The 23,917-nt window shown below is 42.2% G+C and overlaps 1 protein-coding gene and 1 non-coding gene across 5 annotated transcripts in view; both read left to right on the top strand.

The window, feature by feature from the left end:
- The window catches only part of ATG16L1 (autophagy related 16 like 1), a 46,667-nt gene that overhangs the window by 10,690 nt on the left and 12,060 nt on the right, over window positions 1-23,917 (top strand). For 2 of the 4 annotated variants that reach the window (XM_060301726.1, XM_060301727.1), the window contains 8 exons: window positions 3,417-3,482; window positions 5,873-5,959; window positions 6,595-6,651; window positions 6,866-6,913; window positions 7,543-7,645; window positions 10,563-10,668; window positions 15,312-15,382; window positions 16,039-16,110. In XM_060301726.1, the coding sequence (XP_060157709.1) occupies window positions 3,417-3,482; window positions 5,873-5,959; window positions 6,595-6,651; window positions 6,866-6,913; window positions 7,543-7,645; window positions 10,563-10,668; window positions 15,312-15,382; window positions 16,039-16,110 (610 nt within the window). The remainder of the gene's footprint in view (window positions 1-3,416; window positions 3,483-5,872; window positions 5,960-6,594; window positions 6,652-6,865; window positions 6,914-7,542; window positions 7,646-10,562; window positions 10,669-15,311; window positions 15,383-16,038; window positions 16,111-23,917) is intronic. The other 2 variants (XM_030870287.2, XM_030870375.2) reach the window with 2 other exon arrangements.
- LOC115853014 (small Cajal body-specific RNA 6) lies at window positions 8,848-9,123 on the top strand. The gene has a single exon (XR_004039360.1). It is a non-coding gene; the product is annotated as a small Cajal body-specific RNA 6 (non-coding RNA).

Here is a 23,917-nt window from a genome sequence, read left to right as displayed (position 1 = left end):
ATTCTTTCCGTGTTTCAAGAAGAAAAGCTAGTTCTTGAACAGTGTAAATTAAACCAGAGTTAGAAAAAGCGTATAATCCGCCCCCCCCACCGCCCCATTTTGTAAAACTATTCCAACCCATAGCAAAAACTCTGATCTGGCTAGCGTACAAGAAGACCGTGAGCCAGCCTCACTAGTAATGAGTTCAAAAGATTAGAACATTTTATTTTAAATCCCCACATCAGTAGTTTAGAATTTGAAAAGATTATTGTAGTTTATCTAAAAGAATAAATGCATGGAATAGGAAAGAGCCTTAAAGAATAACAAAGAGCCCTAATCCTACCAAATAATATATGGAAAAAGATTTTGAAATCTGTGTAAAAACGGAAACCAAAGGTAGAAGCAAAGAATGTTACTCTCTGCTGTTTGTTTTATGAAAAATTCCTAAATAGGAGTATTGGAGGACTTTCTAAACATTAAACGTAATGGTAGCTTTTCCAGTAAGCAGCCTGAGGTGACCTCTAAACATGGTTCGCTATTCACTTGACCCAGAAAACCCCACAAAATCATGCAAGTCAAGAGGTTCAAATCTTCATGTTCACTTTAAGAACACTTGTGAAACTGCCCAGGCCATTAAGTATATGCACATCCAAAAAACCACCAAGTATCTGAAGGATGTCACTTTAAAGAAGCAGTGTGTGCCGTTCCGTCGTTACAGTGATGGAGTTGGTAGGTGTGCCCAGGCCAAACAGTGGGGCTGGACACAGGGTTGGTGGCCCAAAAAGAGTGTTGAATTTTTACTGCACATGCTCAAAAATGCAGAGTAATGCTGAACTTAAGGGCTTAGATGTAGATTCTCTGGTCACTGAGCACATCCAGGTGAACAAAGCCCACAAGATGCTGCACAGGACTTACAGAGCTCATGGTCGGATCAACCCATACATGAGCTCTCCCTGCCACACTGAGATGATCCTTACTGAAAAAGAACAGATTGTTCCTAAACCAGAAGAGGAGGTTGCCCAGAAGAAACAGATATACCTGAAGAAACAAAAACTTATGGCCCGGGAATAAATGCTGCAAAAAATAAATGCAAATAAAGGTTAAAAAAAAAACACCCCCCCCCAAAAAAAAGTAATGGTAATAAAGAATGGACTGTATAAAAATTGTAGGTTTCTTAACATCGAAGAACACTATAAAACAAGCAAATAGGCTATGCTATTATAAAATATGTATCCTTAGTATAGAGTCAGTAAGGAACAGGTGAGCATTCAGACAGAGGGCTGTAACATAGATAGTTCATGAAAGAAGTGGACGAGCTCAGTGAATCTGGCAAAAAGGATTGTTGGGAGGAAGGTGGGACAGGCCCCTCACATTGCTGATGTGAAGGCTGTTTCCCTAACCCCTGGAGGGCCCTGGGGATGGCAGGCACCTGAAAATGGTTCCCACTTGTTGGCCTTTATCCTGAGTGATGAGGTTCGTTCACAAGCACGATTTTGTGGTAGTCCATTATTCACAGTAGTGAGAAATTAGAAGCGGTATATCCCTTGGTGGGGGGAGAAATTGTGATACTTTCATACAGTGGGATTTTGCAAAGTCTTTTCAAAATATATATACGTCTTAAGTTTGTATTAAGAAAACGTGAGCTGTCCTTATATTCTTTCTGTCTCATGTTTAAGTAAAATTGCGTGGCTTATATGTGGAGCTCTTGGGCAGCTTAGGGGTGGTAAGGACACCGGGGCTCCGTGGAAGTTGTTAGGCTTCGGGCTGAGAGCCTGCCTGAGGGAGAAGTGGGCAGGCGTGTGGTTCTGCAGAGGGAGAGCCCTTGATCATCACCGTGGGCAAGGACAACCCAAACTTTCTAGTGAAAATGGGGAGTGAGGCACATTACATACCTGCCCTTGTTCTGTCCTTTGGAATGTTATCCTAGGAATATACCATTGCACGTATAACCATCTGATTGCACGTGTGGGACCTGGGGATTCTTTTCGTTACTTGACTCAACTAGTTCCTCCTTCTTAGAAGCCTTCCCCCTTCCTACCTATTTCCCAGATTAGATGTCCTTCCTCTCCTAGCAGCTTTTGTTTACCTGGGTCATAGTGGAGCGCTGTTTTTTGAAATAGCTGCTTGTGTTCCGCCTCCCTTGCAAGGCTGGGGTGTGTCCCCACAGGCAGGCACGGTGGCTGCTGTGTAAGAAGCTGTCAGCATTAAAGAAGGACATTTCCGCTGTTGTCATGAAGCCTGGGCTGCGGGTGTTTTTTTCTCCCCGTGACTCCAGCTCTGTCCTTTACCCACTCCTTGCAGACAGGTGCCTTTCCTTTAGAGGAGTGTTACACACCCCGCACCGGGATTCTGCTTTCCCCTCAAAGATAGTTTATAGGTCATCTATTCCAGCTAAGAAAAATTTGTTAACCTGTAATTTTTGTCACTTGTCCTGTAAAACTGACTCTTCATCTTCAAGGTATAAGATTAAGAGTGTAAGGCACTTTTTCAAGCTAGAGCCTCATCCCATCGCAGATTCTGATGTGCCACCTACAGGACTTTGCCCTATTTTGAGAATTATCACTATAGTAGAAACTTTTTTAAAAACTTAGAAAAGTTGTTTTTTAATTTAGAAAAATTTTTAAAAATTCCAGCAGAACTCTTGACCTGAGCTCAGTAGCAGTGCTAGAGTTCTGGGTTGGGGGTCCTCCACAGCGGGGGCAGAAATGACAGATAGAGGTGAACTTGCCATGGAAAAGAGAGGGAGGCCAAGGTTTAAAGGTTAGGAAGCTCCTGAATTGAGGACTTGGGAAGGAAAGACAAAAATGATTCTGAGAGGGGAGAGAGTGGAAGCGGCTGCTGACGACATTAAAATTCTGCTGCAGCCAGGACTTGTGTGTCCAGCCCTAGTAAACTGAAGCCTTGTACATTTTGATGACTCAAGAATCTCACTATACCTCAGTTTCCTCGTCTATAAAATGGGAATCATAGTACTTAACCTCAAAAAGTTTGTTATAAGTGTTAAATGAGTCAAATTCTGTAAAATAAAAAAACCGTGCTAGGTACAAGTAAATTTTTATTATTATTCATGCTCTTGATATGTTAGCGTGAGACTGTTTACTTCAGAAAACTAAGTCTCGACCATGACTAACCCTGGATGAACCTGATGCATGTTTCTGTCCTGAGAGGCCCCGGGTCCCCACAGGCAGGCTTCTCCCTTGCTGGTTCACTGCTCTCTCTAATCCCTCCTAGGGCTTTGCTCTGAAATCCATTATAATAGGATCCTTGCTGAAGTTACAGTTGTGGATTTGGGACTTCGGGTATCTTTGTCCAGGGTAGTTGTTACTTTAAGTGCATTGAATATTCAAATGTGTTACTAAGTAGTTTTTTGAGAGACAAAACCCCATGCTTTCTTTAAGTAGACATAAATAGTGGGCTTTTTTTTTTTTTTTAAATAGGAGGCGGCAAGCCCGGCTGCAGAAGGAGCTCGCAGAAGCAGCAAAGGAACCTCTCCCAGCTGAGCAGTGAGTAGAGATGTACAAATCGAAACTATGCTCGTAGTAATTTGATTTGCTGTTTTGAAATAGTCTTACAATATTCTGTTTCTATAAAACCATTTTACAAAATGTAGAAGGAAAACGAAAAGACTTAGGGCAGCAAATAAAAAACACCCATTACCTTCCAGAAAGTTGTTCCAGTTTATACTCATTAGCTGTGAGTGTGAATTCTGACTTCCTCCACCCTTAACCAGTGACAGCCTCGCTGTTTTCCTGTTGAGACCGACCTGTTTTCTGCCTCTGGTTGGAGCTGTTGCAGTGTGATGCTGGGCTGGGGTTCTGTCTCTTGCTCTCTTCTTGGTTTGTGGCTTCAAGTGGAGCTTGGGCAAACCTTTGAAGCCTAAGTAGAAACTGGGATTTCCTGGAACAAAAGCAATTGAGTCAATATGGAGTTTTTCCTAATCTGAAATTGGGTGGAGGGTCTTCCCTGAGATTTGAAGCTTTGTTTTCAGAGCAGTGGGTATTTTAGTGACTAAATTCCCTTTGCTCTGGTTCAGGATGTGGGGTCTTCTCCTCTTTAAAATGGACTGTGGAATATAGTATTAGAGTTCTGATCTTCTGTTTTTTTAAATGTTGCTTGCTTCCTTGTAAATGGAGGGGAGTGATTTAAATTCACTCAGGAGTCATCTGCCAGACAAAGGTCTTGATTTATAAGAAAACAAATCTCATACCAAGCCTTTGCTTTAGATGTAGCATATGTGCATGATTTCTATACTCTTCACATGTCGAAAATGAATCTCAGGTGTATTTGCCCAAAGCTACAAAGTAGCTAAATAGTCGACCTGGAAATGAGATTTGGTTCCTTAAAAATAACGGCTTATAAAAGCATCATTTGTCTGCCTCTTATTGGCCAGCATAAACAGGTGACTAGGTGTAGAAAGGTCCAGCATCCTGCCCCATATCACAAAGGAAAAGGCAGAGACAGGGTGGAAACTTAAGGGTGTCTGACTGTGAAGTCCTGTTCTTAATCTCTGTTCTTTCCTACAAGTAGAGTTTCTAGGTGAAAGGACATTAACACCTTTGAAAGGTTTTGATAACGTGTTACCAGATGCTGGTATTTTCTCGTGGTCCTGGGCCTTTGCACTGTTCCAAGTACCTTTATAACTATACAACTCTATCTTAAACAAACCATTTACATAGGCTCAGCTCAGGTTTGTTACCCTTGCCATGTCTGCTGTTCTGTTGTTACCCTTGTGCGGACACAAGTGACCCGCAGACCACGACTGAGAAGAGAAGAAAGCCCAGCCTGTTCTCTGTCTTCAGGCCTGCCTTTGTTCTCTAATCCTGGCCAAGACTGGGTTCAGTTACACGGGACCCTAGAATCAATAGCCAAGGAAAATAAATTTACTTGAACTTGGTTTAACTTGCTTGGTAACAAGTTCTGAAGTATATATTTACATAATCCAGATAATTAATCATGGAAAAATCTCTCAAGTTCTTATGAATCCAAACATTTGGTAATAAAGTCTTGGGTTATTAGATTTTATTATTTTGCTTCTCCATGAAGATTGCAACTTGGTAGGACGTCATTAAGACCAAAATAATTACTTGCCTTCCCTGCAACCAGGAAAACGGGGAGGAAGGGGAATTCCAGAGGAGCTTTGCACCAGCAAAGGAGCATGGTCCTGTGACTTGATTATCTCATGTGTAATATAATGGACTCTCTAAAATGTCAGAAACAGCAAATACCCAGAGCTATGCTTAAACATATAAGCCTCAAATACCCAGTCAAAAATGAATTGTGTTTAGATCTTGCTTTCCTGTCTTTTACTATTACAGTAGTATTTAGAACTGGGTTGTTTAGGTACCCGTTGACTTCATTGCCCTTTTAGCAGTCCATTTCCTTATTGACTTGGATCTTCTCCCTATCCTGGAAGTTTCTTGTACACCATAGCTGCCCCTAGCTATCCTCTATGTTATTCAGCCCGTCTCATGGGAACTGTTTCTTGGTGAGTGCTGCAGTCCAGTTGGCATGCGGGAGCCCTTGAGCTACAAACCAGACTTCTGATGAGAAAAATCTACCTTAGTGCTGGTTATGTGAATATAGGCTTAATAAGCCATTATGTCATTGCTTTCCAAGTGGGAGCTGTGTTTAGACCTAAAAAGAGCAAAAGCTCACTTGTAAAGTTGTTTTCAGTTGGAATTCTGGATTAGACTTGAACAGATCGTTTCTTCGCTGTTGCTCAGATGGCAGCTCCTTTTTCTCCAGAGAAGCCTTGACTGCTTCTGTCACAGCCAAGTCACATAGCCCGTGTGTGATTAGGAGGTGGTGTTGGTGTCGGCCTTTGCAGAGCAGACTCATCACAAAGCTCCTGTTCAGCAGCATCAAAGACTCAGCCTCTTGCCCTTCTTTCCAGGGATGATGACATTGAAGTCCTTGTGGATGAAACCTCCGATCACGCTGAGGAGGCCTCTCCGGTGCGGGCCGTCAGCAGAGCAGCCGCGTGAGTAGACAGGCTGTGCCAGGGGCGGAGCAGCCCGGCAGCATGCTTGTGGGCGCCCCCAGCTGGAACGTGCAGCCCCGCTCGCTCAGCCATGGGGCTCGCGGGCTCCAGGGTGTCTCCGTCTTTCTCGGGTCACCTCTGCTTAACAGGAGGCTAGCCGTCCCTTAGTGCCGCCACCAGCTGTGAAGAGAAGCAGAAAAAGTGTAGTGGCTTTCGGAAAGATGGACCTTGTTAGGCAGGTGATTGTTTAGATCTTATGCTTAATTCTTACCAGGGCTCCAGGAGTTCTTTTCTTTTCTTTTTTTAATTTGCCAAAACAGGATGAAAAGAATGGGCTTGGTCATTAACCACTAGAAGTTGTTGTTAGGTCACTTAGACAGTTCATCGTCTAAAGCATTATTTCCAGGGAAGTTAATTTAGTGCTAGGGAACCGTGTTTCTTTTGAAACTTCAAGGCTGGGTTTTCCCTCCTACCTTCCCAATGCTTTCTGGTGGTTCAGTACTGTGAGGGGTTCTCAGCTGGGGTTTGGGAACTCATTGGGAAATACACTCCCAGGTACTTTTGTGGACTGTTTTTGATTGATTATTTGGGCAAAATGTTTCTAAGGTTTAAACCTATCCTCCCCTCCTCTTTAGTAAGCGACTCTCGCAGCCTGCTGGAGGCCTTCTGGATTCTATCACTAATATCTTTGGGTAGGTTAGAAAACCTTCACCTTTCCTTGTTAATATGTGTATAAATATACCTGAGTACATGTACATGATTTGTTGTTTTTTAAACGTGCGCCAGAATTTCAGTGCAGAGTACACAGATGCCTTAATTTCAGCTTTTCATTTAGCGTCTTCCTTTTTTCCTCAACTTCCTTTTTCTTAATCTCGCTGCGTGCTGATCTCTGGCCTTACCCTTTAGTCTGTCCGAGTCTCCCCTTTTGGGACATCACTCTTCTGATGCTGCCAGGTGAAAATATTATCCTCTCTTAGCCCAGCATGCAAGTGTGGGTCGTTGATAATTATGCTGATCACTGCTTCACTACACCAATCATCACGTGTACATGTGCTAATAACCAGGACGCTTTGCATGCTCCTAGGAATGCTGTCAGCCCTCTGAGACGGGTGAATAGGCTGAGCTCTGTACAGTAATCAAGGCCGGGTCGCTCTTTCTTTTGGCATGTGTTCAGCTCCACCTTGACCACAAGTGTATGCTGAGGATGATTGTAACCAGGCATAGGAATCATCTTAAAATAGTTTTATGAAAATACCAACGAGCTCCCTCTGAGCTAGCGGTTACATTAAGTTGAGAACATTTGTAGCTGTTTATTGACGGGGGCAGCAGTTGTTCAGGATTGCTTTTCAGTGTTGAGTTTTGGAGTCCATGGGTTAGCGAAAAGGAGAGTACAGGTAAGTGCTGACTGTCTTTCCAGTTGTCACTGAGTGAGGTTGCTTCTGATTTGGGGAATCGTTCTGTGGTTTGGAGGGTCTAGAAGGGAAAAGAAGCTATTGATAAAAGATGTCTTTGAATCCCTTCTGAGAGTTTGGTGGACAGTAAGCCTGTGCCATCCTGATGTTTTCCTTTATGTTACTTCTTAGGAGGCGCTCTGTGTCTTCCTTTCCAGTTCCCCAGGATAACGTGGATACTCATCCTGGCTCTAGTAAAGAAGTGAGGGTGCCAACGACTGCAATGTGTGTCTTCGTAAGTATGATTTATCCCCACAGCCCACCAAGCTTCATAAAGAAACAGAGCCTGACAAGGGACCCTTTCTCCTGCTGCAGCTAAGCTTTCTATTATTGTTTTATTCATAGGGAACTTTCTATCAGACGACCTGTTGGCTGTCTGATAGAAAGGATTGATTATATTTTGATAAGCAAAGCAAAGCAAAGTTGCTTTGATAAGGTGAGTAAAATTAGTGTATTTTGCCGCTCTTCAGAGAACAGAATTTATTTGCAGCCACCCTCTGTAATGTAGGACTGGCTGAGATGATGGGTAGCATGAGGGGGTGGGGGAAGGGGAGAGCTAATTTGGGATGGTGAGGTATTAGAGAATAATTCATGCAATTGTTGTCACCAGTTGGCTCCAATTTAGAGTTTCTAGTCAGTGGTCTGTTTTGGAAGGTCAGTAGGGCAGCTGTTGGCTTCACAAATTATACTCAGGTCCATGTGACTTCTGACCATTAGGAGCACATAGTTGGAAGCCGGAGAAACTCCTGGGCAGAAGCCACTGTGATACCATGGCTGTCAGCTGGAGTGTGGAGCTGGGTCCTAGTACTAAAGGATAATCCGGATCCTGGCTGGGGTAATTGAGCGGACATGCAACCGGCCTGGGGAATTGTAGAGTCCCTGGCTCAGGGCTAGGAAATGGGGTGGGGGATGGAAGAATAGAGCAAAGCCCAAATAGTTGGGTTAACTCTTGTGTTGTGAGGGGTGAGTTGGAGGAGCTGACGTTCGGGGAGAGAAAGGCTTGCTGTAAAAATGGGATGGGGCTTCCCTGGTGGCACAGTGGTTGAGAGTCCGCCTGCCGATGCAGGGGACGCGGGTCTGTGCCCTGGTCCAGGAAGATCCCACGTGCCGCGGAGCGGCTGGGCCTGTGCGCCATGGCCGCTGAGCCTGCGCGTCCAGAGCCTGTGCTCCGCAACAGGCGAGGCCACAACAGTGAGAGGCCCGCGTAGCGCAAAAAAGAAAAAAACAATGGGATGGAGTTTATATGGGGGGAGCTTTCAGTTCCAGGCATAAAGAGGAACTTTAATAGTTATTTCCATACAATGAACTGGCTGAGCGATTAGCCACCTTGGTCGTTGTAAAGAGAGTCCTGCTGTGGGTGAGGAGTTGGACGGGGGACCATTAAGGCCCCTTCCCACTCCACTCCTGTGATTCTCTAACAGGCCTGGGCACCTCGGAGGTCGATGATGATTGGTAAAAGGTCTGATTGCACTTAACGTCACATTGCCTTCCCTGCCCTCAACTCCCAGCAGCCCATTTTTTCCCTCCTGTCACATTTAAGTCGTGTGTATGGGGTAATGGAGCAGCTGATAATTGGGGATTCTGTCAGTGTGTGTCTCTGAGAGTGAGCAGTGCACAGCTGACAAGCGTCCAACAGAACCGGCCGCACAGGAGATTGACGAGAGGCAGCCATGGTTGTGATGGTGCGTGATCTCAAGTTTTCAATCTGAGACCTCCGAAGTAGAAAGGTACCATTACAAAGAAAACGGAATTGTATGGAGGTAAAAAGTTTGCTCCCCTGTCAGACGGCTTTTCAGCCCTGGGACACGAGAGGGTGGAGAGAAAGCAGATCAAGCAAAGTAACAAGAAATCATGTTTCTGTTCCAGTCGGTTCATGAGTCACGTTCTCGATACTTCGGGCACCTTTTTCAGTCCCAAGCAAATGTGAAGATCAGATTTTGTATTCCCAAAATGCCTTTTAGGCAAGTGATTGATGATAGGTTTAAGGATCTAGTATTTATCATTCATGTATTGCAGGGTCCCCCGCCCCTGGCTTTTGATTATGGAAATTTTCAAATATAAGCAGAAGTAGAGAGTAAAAGAACTTCCCGGACGTCCTCCTGTCGGGCGGCTTCAGTCAGTCACGTTTGCCAATCTTATCTGCCCCCCACCCCACGCCCACACTTTTGCTGGAGCAACTTAAAGCAAATCTCATGGTATTTCATTCATAAATATTTCAGTATCCATGGTCTTTTAAGAGAGGAGATTATAGTCATGTCTAGTGTTCTCTCTTCCCATTCTGGGATGGGGTGCTTTTTATTTGGTTTCCTTTCTCATCTTGAACACAAATGCCACCACCTTTTCAGATCATGTGTTCCAACGTGGATGCCATTCTCAGACATCTCCCTGTGAAGAATTAGGTTCTGCCAAAATAACACCTGCTACTTTTGTCAAAGGCCGAGTCATGGTCGGACATGTTCCTAGCTCACAAAACCTGCAGAAGTCTATTTTCATAGACGAGAAAACTGAGGCTTTGGGAAGTGAAGGAACTTGGCGGAGGCCTCACTGCTAGTACATGTAGTGCCGTGTTGTTTCCAGAAAGAACTACCTGGGATTCTACTCTAACACTGATGGGTGGCAGTAGGACCAGCATCTACTCATATCAGGATGTATTCGTATTAGGGAGACCAAAAGAAAGACTTTTTAAAAAAAGAAAAGGCTTCTTTTTTTAAAGTCATGAGAAGCCACGCTGTACCTTAATTTGATACGTAGTTTAACATGTGGTATTAATGCAGTCTGGACCAGAAGAGGTAGTTAACCATAGGCTTACTTTTAAGCTCTTAAGATCATAGTACAGTATAGATTGAAATTACATTATTCTTAGAAGAAGGAAAACTAATGCAAAGACAAACTTTAGGCAATTAGTTTACACAGATTCTGAATGCTTTTTAAGAAGGTTGCACTGCATTTAAAAAATAGAACTGTAACTATAAGTATTTAATGATAATAGAATCAGGAGACTCTGGGCTAGGAACCCAAGTTTGTGATTGGGTCCCCTCTTTAATGACAGGTGTTTAACCTTTGGTTAGGGGTCCAGAGTGTTCATCAGTATTGGGCCCTTTCTTCTTGGGGATGACAGGGGTTGGGTTTGAAACAGGGCACTTGTCTTGCAGGACGCTCATGATGGGGAGGTCAATGCTGTGCAGTTCAGTCCGGGTTCCCGGCTCCTGGCCACGGGAGGCATGGATCGGAGGGTGAAGCTCTGGGAAGTGTTCGGAGGTGAGATCTCGCTGGAGTGAGAAACAGAAGGAAGCTGTGTTGGTGACATCTGGTTGGCCCTGCTTTCAGGCAGTCTTTGAATTGTTCATCTTCTTGAAACATACAGTATTTTGTGTGAGGAATCATCTGACCAAAGCATTATTACCCTCTCAGTTATCCTTTACAGCTGATACAGCCAAGTAGATGTTTGCTCTGGGTTTCCAAGTAGACTAGAGAATGCTGTTGAGTTACAGATACGTTAGCGTTTGTGTTTTCTCAAAAACGTACTGACCAGGGGATCTTCCAAGATAGTACAGGTTTTAGAAGGAAAATAAAAAATCTTACAGTCATGGACTCTACAATTAAATTACACATCAAGCTGTGGTTTATGCATTTAATAATACCAGTGGCCATAGCCTAGCAAAAAATGACTGACATCGTATCTAAGCTTGAGAATAAACAGAGGGGTGTATCATCTAGGAAAATGTATTTAACAAATAGCTTATTGGACAAGGATTCTAAAATCAAGACTGAAGTCTCTTTGATTAGACATTGTTTCAGGAATGACCTCAGAGTACTCAAAATGGGATGACATTAGAACAGGAAATGAGAGTTAGTGAAATCCTCTCCCAGAATTCTGAACATGGGCATAGCCCACTTTCAACATTTTGATATTCAGTTAAATATACATGTATATTTAGTAAGGCAAGTTCAGGGAATTCCCCTGGAAGTCCAGGGGTTAGGACTCCGGGCTTTCACTGCCAAGGGCCTGAGTTCATTCCCTAGTCAGGGAACCAAGATCCCACAAGCCACACAGCACAGCCAAAAAATAATAATAGTAAGGCAAGGTCAAAGAATAGACTGAAGGGTTTTATAGGAACCACTTTGTCCGGTTTCCATACTTGCAGCACATACATGCTCACTCTCCAACAATAAATAGCACCATCATACCTTTCTCTACTTTATTTCCTCGGATCCTCACAATAGCCCTGTGCCGTTAGGTGGGTATCACCCCTGTTTGACAGGTGAAGACTCAGAGACACTACTTGATTTACACGGTTGATTTACGTGGACAGGGAGTCGTGAAACCTGGGACCTGAGCTTGAGTGTTAAGACTGTAGATGCCTTGCTTTTTCCAAAACATCCTCCTCTGAGCTATAGACCTGCTGAAGAAGCATGTGTGTTACTACTACTTTTTTATATATATAAATTGATTGATTGGTTGATTTTTGGCTGCGTTGGGTCTTCGCTGCTGTGCACGGCCTTTCTCTAGTTGTGGAGAGCGGGGGCTACTCTTTGTTGCCGTGTGCGGGCTTCTCATTGCAGTGACTTCTCTTGTTGCGGAGCATGGACTTCCCAGGAAAGTCCCTGTGTTACTACTGCTGATGTATTTAGAGCAAGAGCAATCTACTGATCCCTTTGCTGGAACACGTTGTCATATAAAGCACCCAGTTTGTCTACCCTGGCCTTTGATTTTCATGAAAATGACTCAGTACTTAAATCCCTGGCAGTTAGAGCTATTTGAAACCCATCAAAATTTGTGTTTTACCAAGAAACACGTTATGAATGGTAATTGCTGAAACTTACAAAACAATAATAAAACCATATCATAAGAATAGAAATTTTGGGCTTCCCTGGTGGCACAGTGGTTAAGAGTCCGCCTGCCAATGCCGGTGACAGGGGTTCGAGCCCTGGTCCAGGAAGATGCCACACGCTGCGGAGCAACTAAGCCCGTGCACCACAACTACTGAGACTGCGCGCCTAGAGCCCGTGCTCCGCATCAAGAGAAGCTACCGCAATGAGAAGCCTGCACACCACAACGAAGAGTAGCGCCTGCTCGCCACAGCTAGAGAAGGCCCACATGCAGTAACGAAGACCCAGTGCAGCCAAAAATAAATTAATTAATTAATTTTTAAAAAAAAGAATAGAGATTTTGTGATAAAAATCTACACAGATAGTCTGTTTTGATTATGCCTTGCAATTAAATACAGATAGCACTAAAAATATTTTCGTTTTACTCCTTGGTCAGTAAAAACACCTATAAGAAAATTAAAGATACCAGGGATTAGTAATAGTGTTACTTTTTTGCTGCTAAAGAGGAAGTAAACACTAACCAACATTAATACTGACATAATTTGTGCCAGAACATAATTTGTGTTAATAAAATGAAAAATTTCTACTAGGTCTACAGAAATAACATAGTGTCTGGCAGCATTTTTTATAGTTTTCAGGAACAAATATTAGTCCTATATATATATCCTATAACTAATTATAGGATCTTTCCTTCACAAATGGCTTACTTGGCCTATAATTTTTCCCCCTTGGCTAATATTTACTGAGTCTTGGAAGAGACCAAGTCCAAGAGGCCTTTTATGAAATAGTTCGGGGGTCCTCTTTTTTACCCTTCCACCACCACTTTGCATCCAGTAGGAGCACCTGTCTTTGCTTATTCTGTCAAAAGCAGCAGCTCTGCTGGGAATTACATAAATACTCTTGACATAGTCTCCCCAGTGCCTTCTAAATAAAAGAGATTTTAATAAGATCTTTGGTCTTTTCAGATCAATCTCTTGTGTAGACTAGCACTTACTGATCATTTCTTACATTTTGGCACTTTGTCACCTGCCAAACAAATAGACCAGTGTTTTAGGCATAAGCCAAAGAGATATCTTTTAGAATTTGCAGTAATATTTTTGTCTATAAAGATCTAATCTAAATAAAGTCCTAAATTAGTAGGTGTTGGCCTTTTTTTGACTTGTGAAAATCTATTGAAAGCTAGGATCCAGGGAAAGGCATTAAATGTGCCATATTTTGCAAATTAATTCAGGGGTTCATCCACCAGGTTAATAGTCCTGGCCCTAAATGTATTTGACAGCTCCAAACCAGTATTTTTTTTTCAGTATTTTTTATATATATATGTTTATTTATTTGTTTGGCTGTGCTGGGTCTTGGTTGTGGTATGTGGAATCTTCGCTGTGGCATGTGAACTCTTAGCTATGGCATGAGGGATCTAGTTCCCTGACCAGGGATCGAACCCAGGCCCTTGCATTGGGAGTGTGGAGTGTTAACCACTGGACCACCAGGGAAGTCCCCAAACCAGTATTTATATTTATTAGCATCTAGAAGTCCTAAGAGAAAAGGCTGTTAATTGAAATGTATACTATTCTGTGCTCCTATTTTATGAGTTTGATTTGAATGATTCCCTAATTGTTTTCCTGGCTTGTCTATATAGGTTATCCTTAAGATACCCTTTAAAAGAGTCATGTACCAAAACGTTCATTGCAGCTCTATTTACAATAGCCAGGAGATGGAAACAACCTAAGTGTCCATCATCGGATGAGTGAATAAAGAAGATGTGGCACATATATACAATGGAATATTACTCAGCCATAAAAAGAAACAAAATTGAGCTATTTGTAATGAGGTGGATGGACCTAGAGAGTCTGTCATACAGAGTGAAGTAAGTCAGAAAGAGAAAGACAAATACTGTATGCTAACACATATATATGGAATTTAAGAAAAAAAAAAGGTCATGAAGAACCTAGGGGTAAGACAGGAATAAAGACACAGACCTACTAGAGAATGGACTTGAGGATATGGGGAGGGGGATGGGTAAGCTGTGACAAAGTGAGAGAGTGGCATGGACATATATACACTACCAAACGTAAAATAGATAGCTAGTGGGAAGCAGCCACATAGCACAGGGAGATCAGCTCGCTGCTTTGTAACCACCTAGAGGGGTGGGATAGGGAGGGTGGGAGGGAGGGAGACACAAGAGGGAAGAGATATGGGAACATATGTATAACTGATTCACTTTGTTATAAAGCAGAAACTAACACACCATTGTAAAGCAGTTAGACTCCAATAAAGTTGTAAATAAATAAATAAAACTCTTAGAGGAAAAAAAAAGATACCCTTTAAAGAGGAAACTGAATCACATCATCATTGAGACTCATACGCTCATCTTTAAAGTTTCATTGCGGGTGGCCAAAGCTGTTTGAAAACAGCCTGGGGGTATATGCACGGGCCTCTTGGTGGAGGAGACTTGGCAGCGGGAGGGGGGAGCACTGGCGGGCGATTGGATTGCCAGAACCTTAGGCTCACGTATATAGAGTGAACAGAGAGGTGACCGAAACTCCAAACGAGCTTTACTAGAATTCTAGGGACCAGCCAGTTTATGTAAGTAGAAATTTCTTTTCCTACTTGGGTTCTGAAATTCTAATGGTCAGGTTCTACGAAAGTGATAGTTAAGTTGGCAAATATTGATCAAACCCAAAGATGTATTTATGGAAAGTAGAAAATTTTACTGAGAAATAACAAACTCGGTCTCTAGGGTCAATTGACATGTTTTTAAATTCCTGCACTTATCTTTTGTAAAGGAAATTGATGACACTGAATTTCTTGAAAAGAACAGCGTAAGAACCCACAGGAAAATGCTGGGCTCTGCACCCGCTTGTACATTCATTGCTCTTGGAACTGACCAGCCGGATATTTTGGTCTCATTATTCCATTTGTCCTGCTACTTGATTCTGTAAAGATGCAGGAAAGCTGTTTTTGACCATGTAGTTGGCTTCCATTGTGTTTCAAGTGCCTCATTTTAATTGATATGTTGGATTTGCCATCATTTGTTTTTAAACCTTCCTTTCTTAACCTTTGTTTGTATGCAGACAAATGTGAGTTCAAGGGCTCCCTGTCTGGCAGTAATGCAGGAATTACAAGCATTGAATTCGATAGTGCTGTAAGTACCTAATATCCACGGAAATGGGTGAGTTTAGAGGGTTTTAGAAACAGTTTTAAACATCTGGTTCTTGAAATTTAAAAACTTACCTGGTTTCTCTGCTATTTTCTGTCTTAATGTTAGAGAAGGATGTAGGTAGATTATAAATTCTGTGCTGATCACAACCGTGTTGAAGACTGGGTAGGGGGACAGGTCTGGGATACCCCAGCAAGGCAGTCGCCAGACTTGATAAAGGCCCCGGTTTGGGCCAAGGCAGTGCAGGTGGAGAGGAGAGGGTCTAGCGAGAAGCACCAGAGACAAGCAGGTCTCCAACGGGGGCAGTTGGGAGGTGTGGCTGGGGAGAGTCGGTGGTTCTGAGCTCTTGGACTTGGACAGGTGCAGAGAATTAGTACTTGCTGTTACTGAAGGTGGGAGGTGGTGAGGAGTGAACACAGGAGGAGGAATTCCATTTTGAGCTGGAGGTATCTACAGCTTACAGGTGAGGTCGAGCAGTCTCGGAGGAAGGTCTGAACTTAAGGGGGAGTGATAAATTCACAGAATGCTGGTTATAGCGGTATTCAGCTCAGGTGTATAGTTACAGGCATCGGGGAATTTGTATCATGTGAACTGAGTTCTATTTTGGCTAACATTTCTTCTCCTCCCCTTTATTCCTGTAGGGATCTTACCTCTTAGCAGCGTCAAATGATTTTGCAAGCCGCATCTGGACTGTGGATGACTATCGGTTACGGGTAAGACCCAGTGAGGAAAGTTAATGTAATCTCCAAACTTCACGTTGTTGCTTACCGGTCACATGATGTAGGAAATGGCAGGTTGATTGATTAGAAGAATTGTATGTTGTCGTGAAACTCAATACTTGATTGCCCCTGCCCTTTCCTTTCCTCCTTAGGAAAATTGATGTTTCCACTTTACATTCTTACTTTGTCCAATATTCAGTTGCAGAATATTTGCAATAGGAAACCATTACGTTTCCATGAAAGACTTGGGACACTCCTGTTCATAAAAAGTAAATATTTTTGGTAGGTGTCAGTTTTAGCTTATCTTCAGCTAATTTAGCACCAGAGTGTAATCTGTGTTTCTTAAGCACCCCAAGACTAAATCACCTCACAAAGTAGAACTGGAAAGTAGGCTATAGAAGTATATGTGGGTACACTTATGAGAGAGATAAAACAACTCAAAGCCAGGAAACAGGTGTATGGGAAAGCAAGAACAGTGGGATCAGATGTTGATGAAATCTGCATCTGGACCCAAACCTACCAAGAAGACGCTTGGATTCCAAGACAAAGACAAAAATTAGATGGTTATATCACTTTTGTTCTAATAGAAGACATAGCTTAATTTAGAGACGTGTTTTTCTCCTTAAGCTTGAAGCAACCTTCACATGAGCTCATTAAATAAAGGCTACTGAAAGATAGGATGGCGGATTTACTTGACATTGGTAGGTATTTTACCCGCAAAAAAAAGCTTGACGCAAACTTGTGTGTCAACCCACATGAAAAGCAGAGAGCATGATGTTAAGGTGAACTTCATAAAGAGAAATCTACAGGGAGGTGGGGAGCTGCAATAGAAGTGGTCCATTAGGTAGTTTCTGATGGTCTGATTCGATGGTGCAGGGATGCAGCTAGAAGAATAGTTAGAAACACACGGTTCACTTATCACTTGGGCTTTCCCTTTTCTTGAAGGAGCTGTGTGGAAAATGGCCAGTGTTAGATGCTAGCTAATACCTAAAGGGTGGTAATTCTTGATTCTTAGTTGAAAGAGGATCCATGTGCAAAGCATGAAATGTGAGGATGACAAAAGATTACGTTCTCTTCTGAAAGCGGAAGGGTCTCCCTGGTGTTCTTGTTGCAAGGAAGGAACAAGGGAGGTGGATGCCTGTGGCCAGGGCTGGACTCCTCTTAAGCAGTGGTACACATCTGTTCAAATGCTTGAACGAGTTCTCAGTTGAAGCCCTATAGTCCTGCACCGTAAGCATGGAAAAAGTTCCATGTAACAGCCTAGACTATTCTCCTGGCAGTGTTACAGTCCATCCTGTGGCATGCCTTCTCTATGTACCCATCAGTTGCTTAGCAGAAATTTAAGACAGGGTTGAATACTTCTGCAGTCATTATTTTTCCTAAAGCAAAGGGGCTTTTACCTGAGTGGTTTCTGTGTTTGACCCAGTAGTCAGGTATATTATATATGTTACTGCTTTTAATCCTCAGGGGGAAGCAGGTGAGGTAGGTAGATGGGGAAACTGAGGCTCAGCTAAGCCCACAGAATTGCCCGAGGTCACACAGTTAACAAATAGAAAGATGAGACTTTGGATTGAGTCCTGTGCTCTTTCCTGTGTTCAGTTGGCCTGGATTATTCTAGACTGAGATACAGTAAAACTGTGTAATTAGTGAAGAGTGACATACAGGATTCCTTACATTTTAGGCCCTTTGAGGAGTAAAGCAAGGAGTTGAGTGCGGGATGATATTTTTTTTTCTATTTTATTTTATTTCTTTATTTTAATTTTTGCATTTTATTTTTTATACAGCACGTCCTTATTAGTCATCAGTTTTATACACATCAGTGTATACATGTCAATCCCAATTGCCCAATTAATCACACCACCTCTCCCACCACCGCTTTCCCCCCTTGGTGTCCATACATTTGTTCTCTACATCTGTGTCTCAATTTCTGCCCTGCAAGCCAGTTCATCTGTACCATTTTTCTAGTTTCCATATATATGCGTTAATGTACGATATTTGTTTTTCTCTTTCTGACTACTTCACTCTGTATGACAGTCTCTAGATCCATCCATGTCTCTACAAATGACCCAATTTCGTTCCCATTTATGGCTGAGTAATATTCCATTATATATATGTACCACATTTTTATCCATTCGTCTGTTGATGGGCATTTAGGTTGCTTCCATGACCTGGCTATTGTAAATAGTGCTGCAGTGAACATTAGGGTGCATCGTGTGTCTTTTTTTTTATTTTTTTCTTTTTGCGGTACACGGGCCTCTCACTGTTGTGGCCTCTCCCGTTGCGGAGCGCAGGCTCCGGACGCGCAGGCTCAACGGCCATGGCTCATGGACCCAGCCACTCCGCGGCATGTGGGATCTTCCCAGACTGGGGCATGAACCCATGTCCCCTGCATCGGCAAGTGGACTCTCAACCACTGCACCACCAGGGAAGCCCCATGTGTCTTTTTGAATTATGGTTTTCTCTGGGTATATGCACAGTAGTGGGATTGCTGGATCATATGGTAATTCTATTTTTAGTTTTTTAAGGAACCTCCATACTGTTCTCCATAGTGACTGTATCAATTTACATTCCCACAAACACTACAGGAGGGTTCCCTTTTCTCCACACCCTCTCCAGCATTCGTTGTTTGTAGATTTTCTGATGATGCCCATTCTAACTGGTGTGAGGTGATACCTCATTGTAGTACTGATGTGCATTTCTCTAATGATTAGTGATGTTGAGCAGCCTTTCATTTGCTTCTTGGCCATCTGTATGTCTTCTTTGGAGAAATGTCTGTTTAGGTCGTCTTCTGTCCATTTTTGGATTGGGTTTTTTTAATATTGAGCTGCATGAGCTGTTTATATATTTTGGAGATTAATCCTTTGTCCGTTGATTCATTTGCAAGTATTTTCTCATTCTGAGGGTTGTCTTTTCATCTTGTTTATGGTTTCCTTTGCTATGCAAAAGCTTTGAAGTTTCATTAGGTCCCATTTGTTTATTTTTGTTTTTATTTCCATTAGGAGGTGGATCAAAACAGATCTTGCTGTGATTTATGTCAAAGAGTGTTCTTCCTATGTTTTCCTCTAAGAGTTTTATAGTGACAGGTCTTACATTTAGATCTCTAATCCATTTTGAGTTTATTTTTGTGTATGGTGTTAGGGAGTGTTCTAATTTCATTCTTTTACATGTAGCTGTCCAGTTTTCCCAGCACTATTTATTGAAGAGACTGTCCTTTTTCCATTGCATATCTTTGCCTCCTTTGTCATAGATTAGTTGACCATAGGTGCGTGGGTTTATCTCTGGGCTTTCTATCCTGTTCCATTGATCTATGTTTCTGTTTTTGTGCGAGTACCATATTGTCTTGATTACTGTAGCTTTGTAGTATAGTCAGAAGTCAGGGAGTCTGATTCCTCCAGCTCCATTTTTTTCCCTCAAGACTGCTTTGGCTATTTGGGGTCTTTTGTGTCTCCATACAAATTTTAAGATTTTTTGTTCTAGTTCCGTAAAAAATGCCATTGGTAATTTGATAGGGATTGCATTGAATCTGTAGATTGCTTTGGGTAGTATAGTCATTTTCACAGTATTGATTCTTCCAATCCAAGAACATGATATATCTCTCTATCTGTTGGCATCATCTTTAATTTCTATCATCAGTGTCTTATAGTTTTCTGCATACAGGTCTTTTGTCTCCCTAGGTAGGTTTATTCCTAGGTATTTTATTCTTTTTGTTACAATGGTAAATGGGAGTGTTTCCTTAATTTCTCTTTCAGATTTTTCATCATTAGTGTATAGGAATGCAAGAGATTTCTGCACATTAATTTTGTATCCCGCAACTTTACCAAATTCATTGATTAGCTCTAGTAGTTTTCTGGTGGCATCTTTGCGATTCTCTATGTATAGTATCATGTAATCTGCAAACAGTGACAGTTTTACTTTTTCTTTTCCAATATGTATTCCTTTTATTTCTTTTTCTTCTCTGATTGCTGTGGCTAGGACTTCCAAAACTATATTGAATAATAGTGGTGAGAGTGGACGTCCTTTTCTTGTTCCTGATCTTAGAGGAAATGCTTTCAGTTTTTCACCATTGAGAATGATGTTTGCTGTGGGTTTGTCGTATACGGCCTTTATTCTGTTAAGGTAGGTTCCCTCTATGCCTACTTTCTGGAGAGTTTTTATCATAAATAGGTGTTGAATTTTGTCAAAAGCTTTTTCTGCATCTATTGAGATGATCATATGGTTTTTATTCTTCAGTTTGTTAATAGGGGTTATCACATTGAATGATTTATGTATATTGAAGAATCCTTGCATCCCTGGGATAAATCCCACTTGATCATGGTGTATGATCCTTTTAATGTGTTGTTGGATTCTGTTTGCTAGTATTTTGTTGAGAATTTTTCCATCTCTATTCATCAGTGGTATTGGTCTGTAATTTTCTTTTTTAGTAATATCTTTGTCTGGTTTTTGGTATCAGGGTGACGGTGGTCTCATAGAATGAGTTTGGGAGTGTTCCTTCCTCTGCAATTTTTTGGAAGAGTTTGAGAAGGATGGGTGTTAGCTCTTCTCTGAATGTGTGATAGAATTCACCTGTGAAGCCATCTGGTCCTGGACTTTTGTTTGTTGGAAGATTGTTAATCACAGTTTCAATTTCATTACTTGTGATTGGTCTGTTCATATTTTCTATTGCTTCCTGTTTCAGTCTTGGCAGGTTATACCTTTCTAAGAATTTGTCCATTTCTTCCATGTTGTCCATTTTATTGGCATAGAGTTGCTTGTAGTAGTCTCTTAGGATGCTTTGTATTTCTGGTGTGTCTGCTGTAACTTCTCCTTTTTCATTTCTAATTTTATTGATTTGAGTCCTCTCCCTCTTTTCTTGATGAGTCTGGCTAATGGTTTATCAATTTTGCTTATCTTCTCCAAGAACCAGCTTTTAGTTTTATTGATCTTTGCTATTGTTTTCTTTGTTTCTGTTTCATTTATTTCTGCTCTGATCTTTATGATTTCTTTCCTTCTGCTAACTTTGGGTTTTGTTTGTTCTTCTTTCTCTAGTTCCTTTAGGTGTAACGTGAGTGTTTCTTTGAGATTTTTCTTATTTCTTGATGTAGGCTTGTATAGCTATAAACTTCCCTCTTAGAACTGTTTTTGCTGCATCCCGTAGGTTTTGGATTGTGTTTTCGTTGTCATTTGTCTCTAGGTGTATTTTGATTTCCTCTTTGACTTCTTCAGTGATCTCTTGGTTATTTAGTAATGTATTGTTTAGCCTCCATGTGTTTGTGTTTTTTACATTTTTTTCCCTGTAATTGATTTCTAACCTCATAGCGTTGTGGTCAGAAAAGGTGCTTGATATGATTTCAATCTTCTTAAATTTACTGAGGCTTGATTTGTGACCCAAGATGTGATCTATCCTGGAGAATGTTCCGTGCGCACTTGAGAAGAAAGTGTAATCTGCTGTTTTTGGATGGAATATCCTATGAATAACAAATCTATCTGGTCTATTGTGTCATTTAAAGCTTCTGTTTCTTTACTTATTTTCATTTTGGATGATCTGTCCATTGGTGTAAGTGAGGTGTTGAAGTCCCCCACTATTATTTTGTTACTGTCGATTTCCTGTTTTATAGCTGTTAGCAGTTGCTTTATGTATTGAGGTGCTCCTATGTTGGGTGCATATATATTTATAGTTGTTATATCTTCTTCTTGGATTGATCCCTTGATCAATGTGTAGTGTCCTTCCTTGTCTCTTGTAACATCCTTTATTTTAAAGTCTATTTTATCTGATATGAGTATTGCTACTCCAGCTTTCTTTTGATTTCCACTTGCATGGAATATCCTTTTCCATCCTGTCACTTTCAGGCTGTATGTGTCCCTGGGTCTGAAGTGGGTCTCTTGTAGACAGCATATAGATGGGTCTTGTTTTTGTATCCATTCAGCAAGCCTGTGTCTTTTGGTTGGAGCATTTAATCAATTTACGTTTAAGGTAATTATTGATATGTATGTTCCTGTGACCATTTTCTTAATTGTTTTGGGTTTGTTCTTGTAGGTCCTTTTCTTCTCTTGTGTTTCCCACTTAGAGTTAAGTTCCTTTAACATTTGTTGTAGAGCTGGTTTGGTGGTGCTGAATTCTCGTAGCTTTTGCTTGTCTGTAAAGCTTTTGATTTCTCAATTGAATCTGAATGAGATCCTTGCTGGGTAGAGTAACCTTGGTTGTAGGTTCTTCCCTTTCATCACTTTAAATATGTCATGCCACTCCCTTCTGGCTTGTAGAGTTTCTGCTGAGAAATCAGCTGTTAACCTTATGGGAATTCGCTTGTATGTTATTTGTCATTTTTCCCTTGCTGCTTTCAATAACTTTTCTTTTTCTTTAATTTTTGTCAGTTTGATTACTATGTGTCTCAGCGTGTTTCTCCTTGGGTTTATCCTGCCTGGCACTCTGTGCTTCCTGGACTTGGGTGGCTATTTCCTTTCCCATGTTAGGGAAGTTTTCAACTATAGTCTCTTCAAATATTTTCTCGGGTCCTTTCTCTCTCTCTTCTCCTTCTGGGACCCCTGTAATGCTAATGTTTTGCATTTAATGGTCTCTTAGGCTGTCTTCATTTCTTTTCATTCTTTTTTCTTTATTCTGTTCTGCAGCAGTGAATTCTACCATTCTGTCTTCCAGGTCACATATCCATTCTTCTGCCTCAGTTCTTCTGCCTCAGTTCTTCTGCTATTGATTCCTTTTAGTGTAGTTTTCATTTCAGTTATTGTATTGTTCATCTCTGTTTGTTCTTTAATTCTTCTAGGTCTTTGTTAAACATTTCTTGCATCTTTTTTTTTTTTTTGCGGTACGCGGGCCTCTCACTGCTGTGGCCTCTCTCATTGTGGAGCACAGGCTCCGTACGCACAGGCTCAGTGGCCATGGCTCATGGGCCCAGGTGCCCCGCGGCATGTGGGATCTTCCCGGATCAGGGCATGAACCCGCGTCCCCTACATCGGCAGGCGGACTCTCAACCACTGCACCTCCAGGGAAGCCCCCTCTTGCATCTTCTTGATCTTTGCCTCCATGAGGTCCTGGATCATCTTCACTGTCATTATTCTGAATTCTTTTTCTGGAAGGTTGCCTATCTCCACTTCATTTAATTGTTTTTCTGAGGTTTTATGTTGTTCCTTCATCTGGTACATAGCCCTCTGCCTTTTCACCTTGTCTATCTTTCTGTGAATGTGGTTTTTGTTCCACAGGCTGCAGGATTGTAGTTCTTCTTGCTTCTGCTGTCTGCCCTCTGGTGGATGAGGCTGTCTAAGAGGCTTGTGCAAGTTTCCTGATGGGAGGGACTGGTGGTGGGTAGAGCTGACTGTTGCCCTGGTGGGCAGAGCTCAGTAGAACTTTAATCCGCTTGAATGCTGATGGGTGGGGCTGGGTTCCCTGTTGGTTGTTTGGCCTAAGGTGACCCAGCTCTGGAGCCTACCTGGGCTCTTTGGTGGGGCTAATGGCAGACTCTGGGAGGGCTCACGCCAAGGAGTACTTCCCAGAACTTCTGCTGCCAGTGTCCTTGTCCGCACGGTGAGCCACAGCCACCTCCGCCTCTGCAGGAGACCCTCCAACACTAGCAGGTGGGTCTGGTTCAGTCTCCCCTGGGGTCTCTGCTCCTTCCCCTGGGTCCTGATGCACTCACTACTTTGTGTGTGCCCTCCAGGAGTGGAGTCTCTGTTTTCCCCAGTGCTGTCAAAGTCCTGCAGTCAAATCCTGCTAGCCTTCAAAGTCTGATTCTCTAGGAATTCCTCCTCCTGTTGCCAGACCCCCAGTTGGGAACCTGACGTGGGGCTCAGAACCTTCACTCCAGTGGGTGGA

The sequence above is a fragment of the Globicephala melas genome, chromosome 7 (assembly GCF_963455315.2).
Source record: "Globicephala melas chromosome 7, mGloMel1.2, whole genome shotgun sequence".
In the NCBI taxonomy this organism is placed as follows: domain Eukaryota; kingdom Metazoa; phylum Chordata; class Mammalia; order Artiodactyla; family Delphinidae; genus Globicephala; species Globicephala melas.
This window is presented reverse-complemented; position numbering and strand designations above follow the sequence as displayed.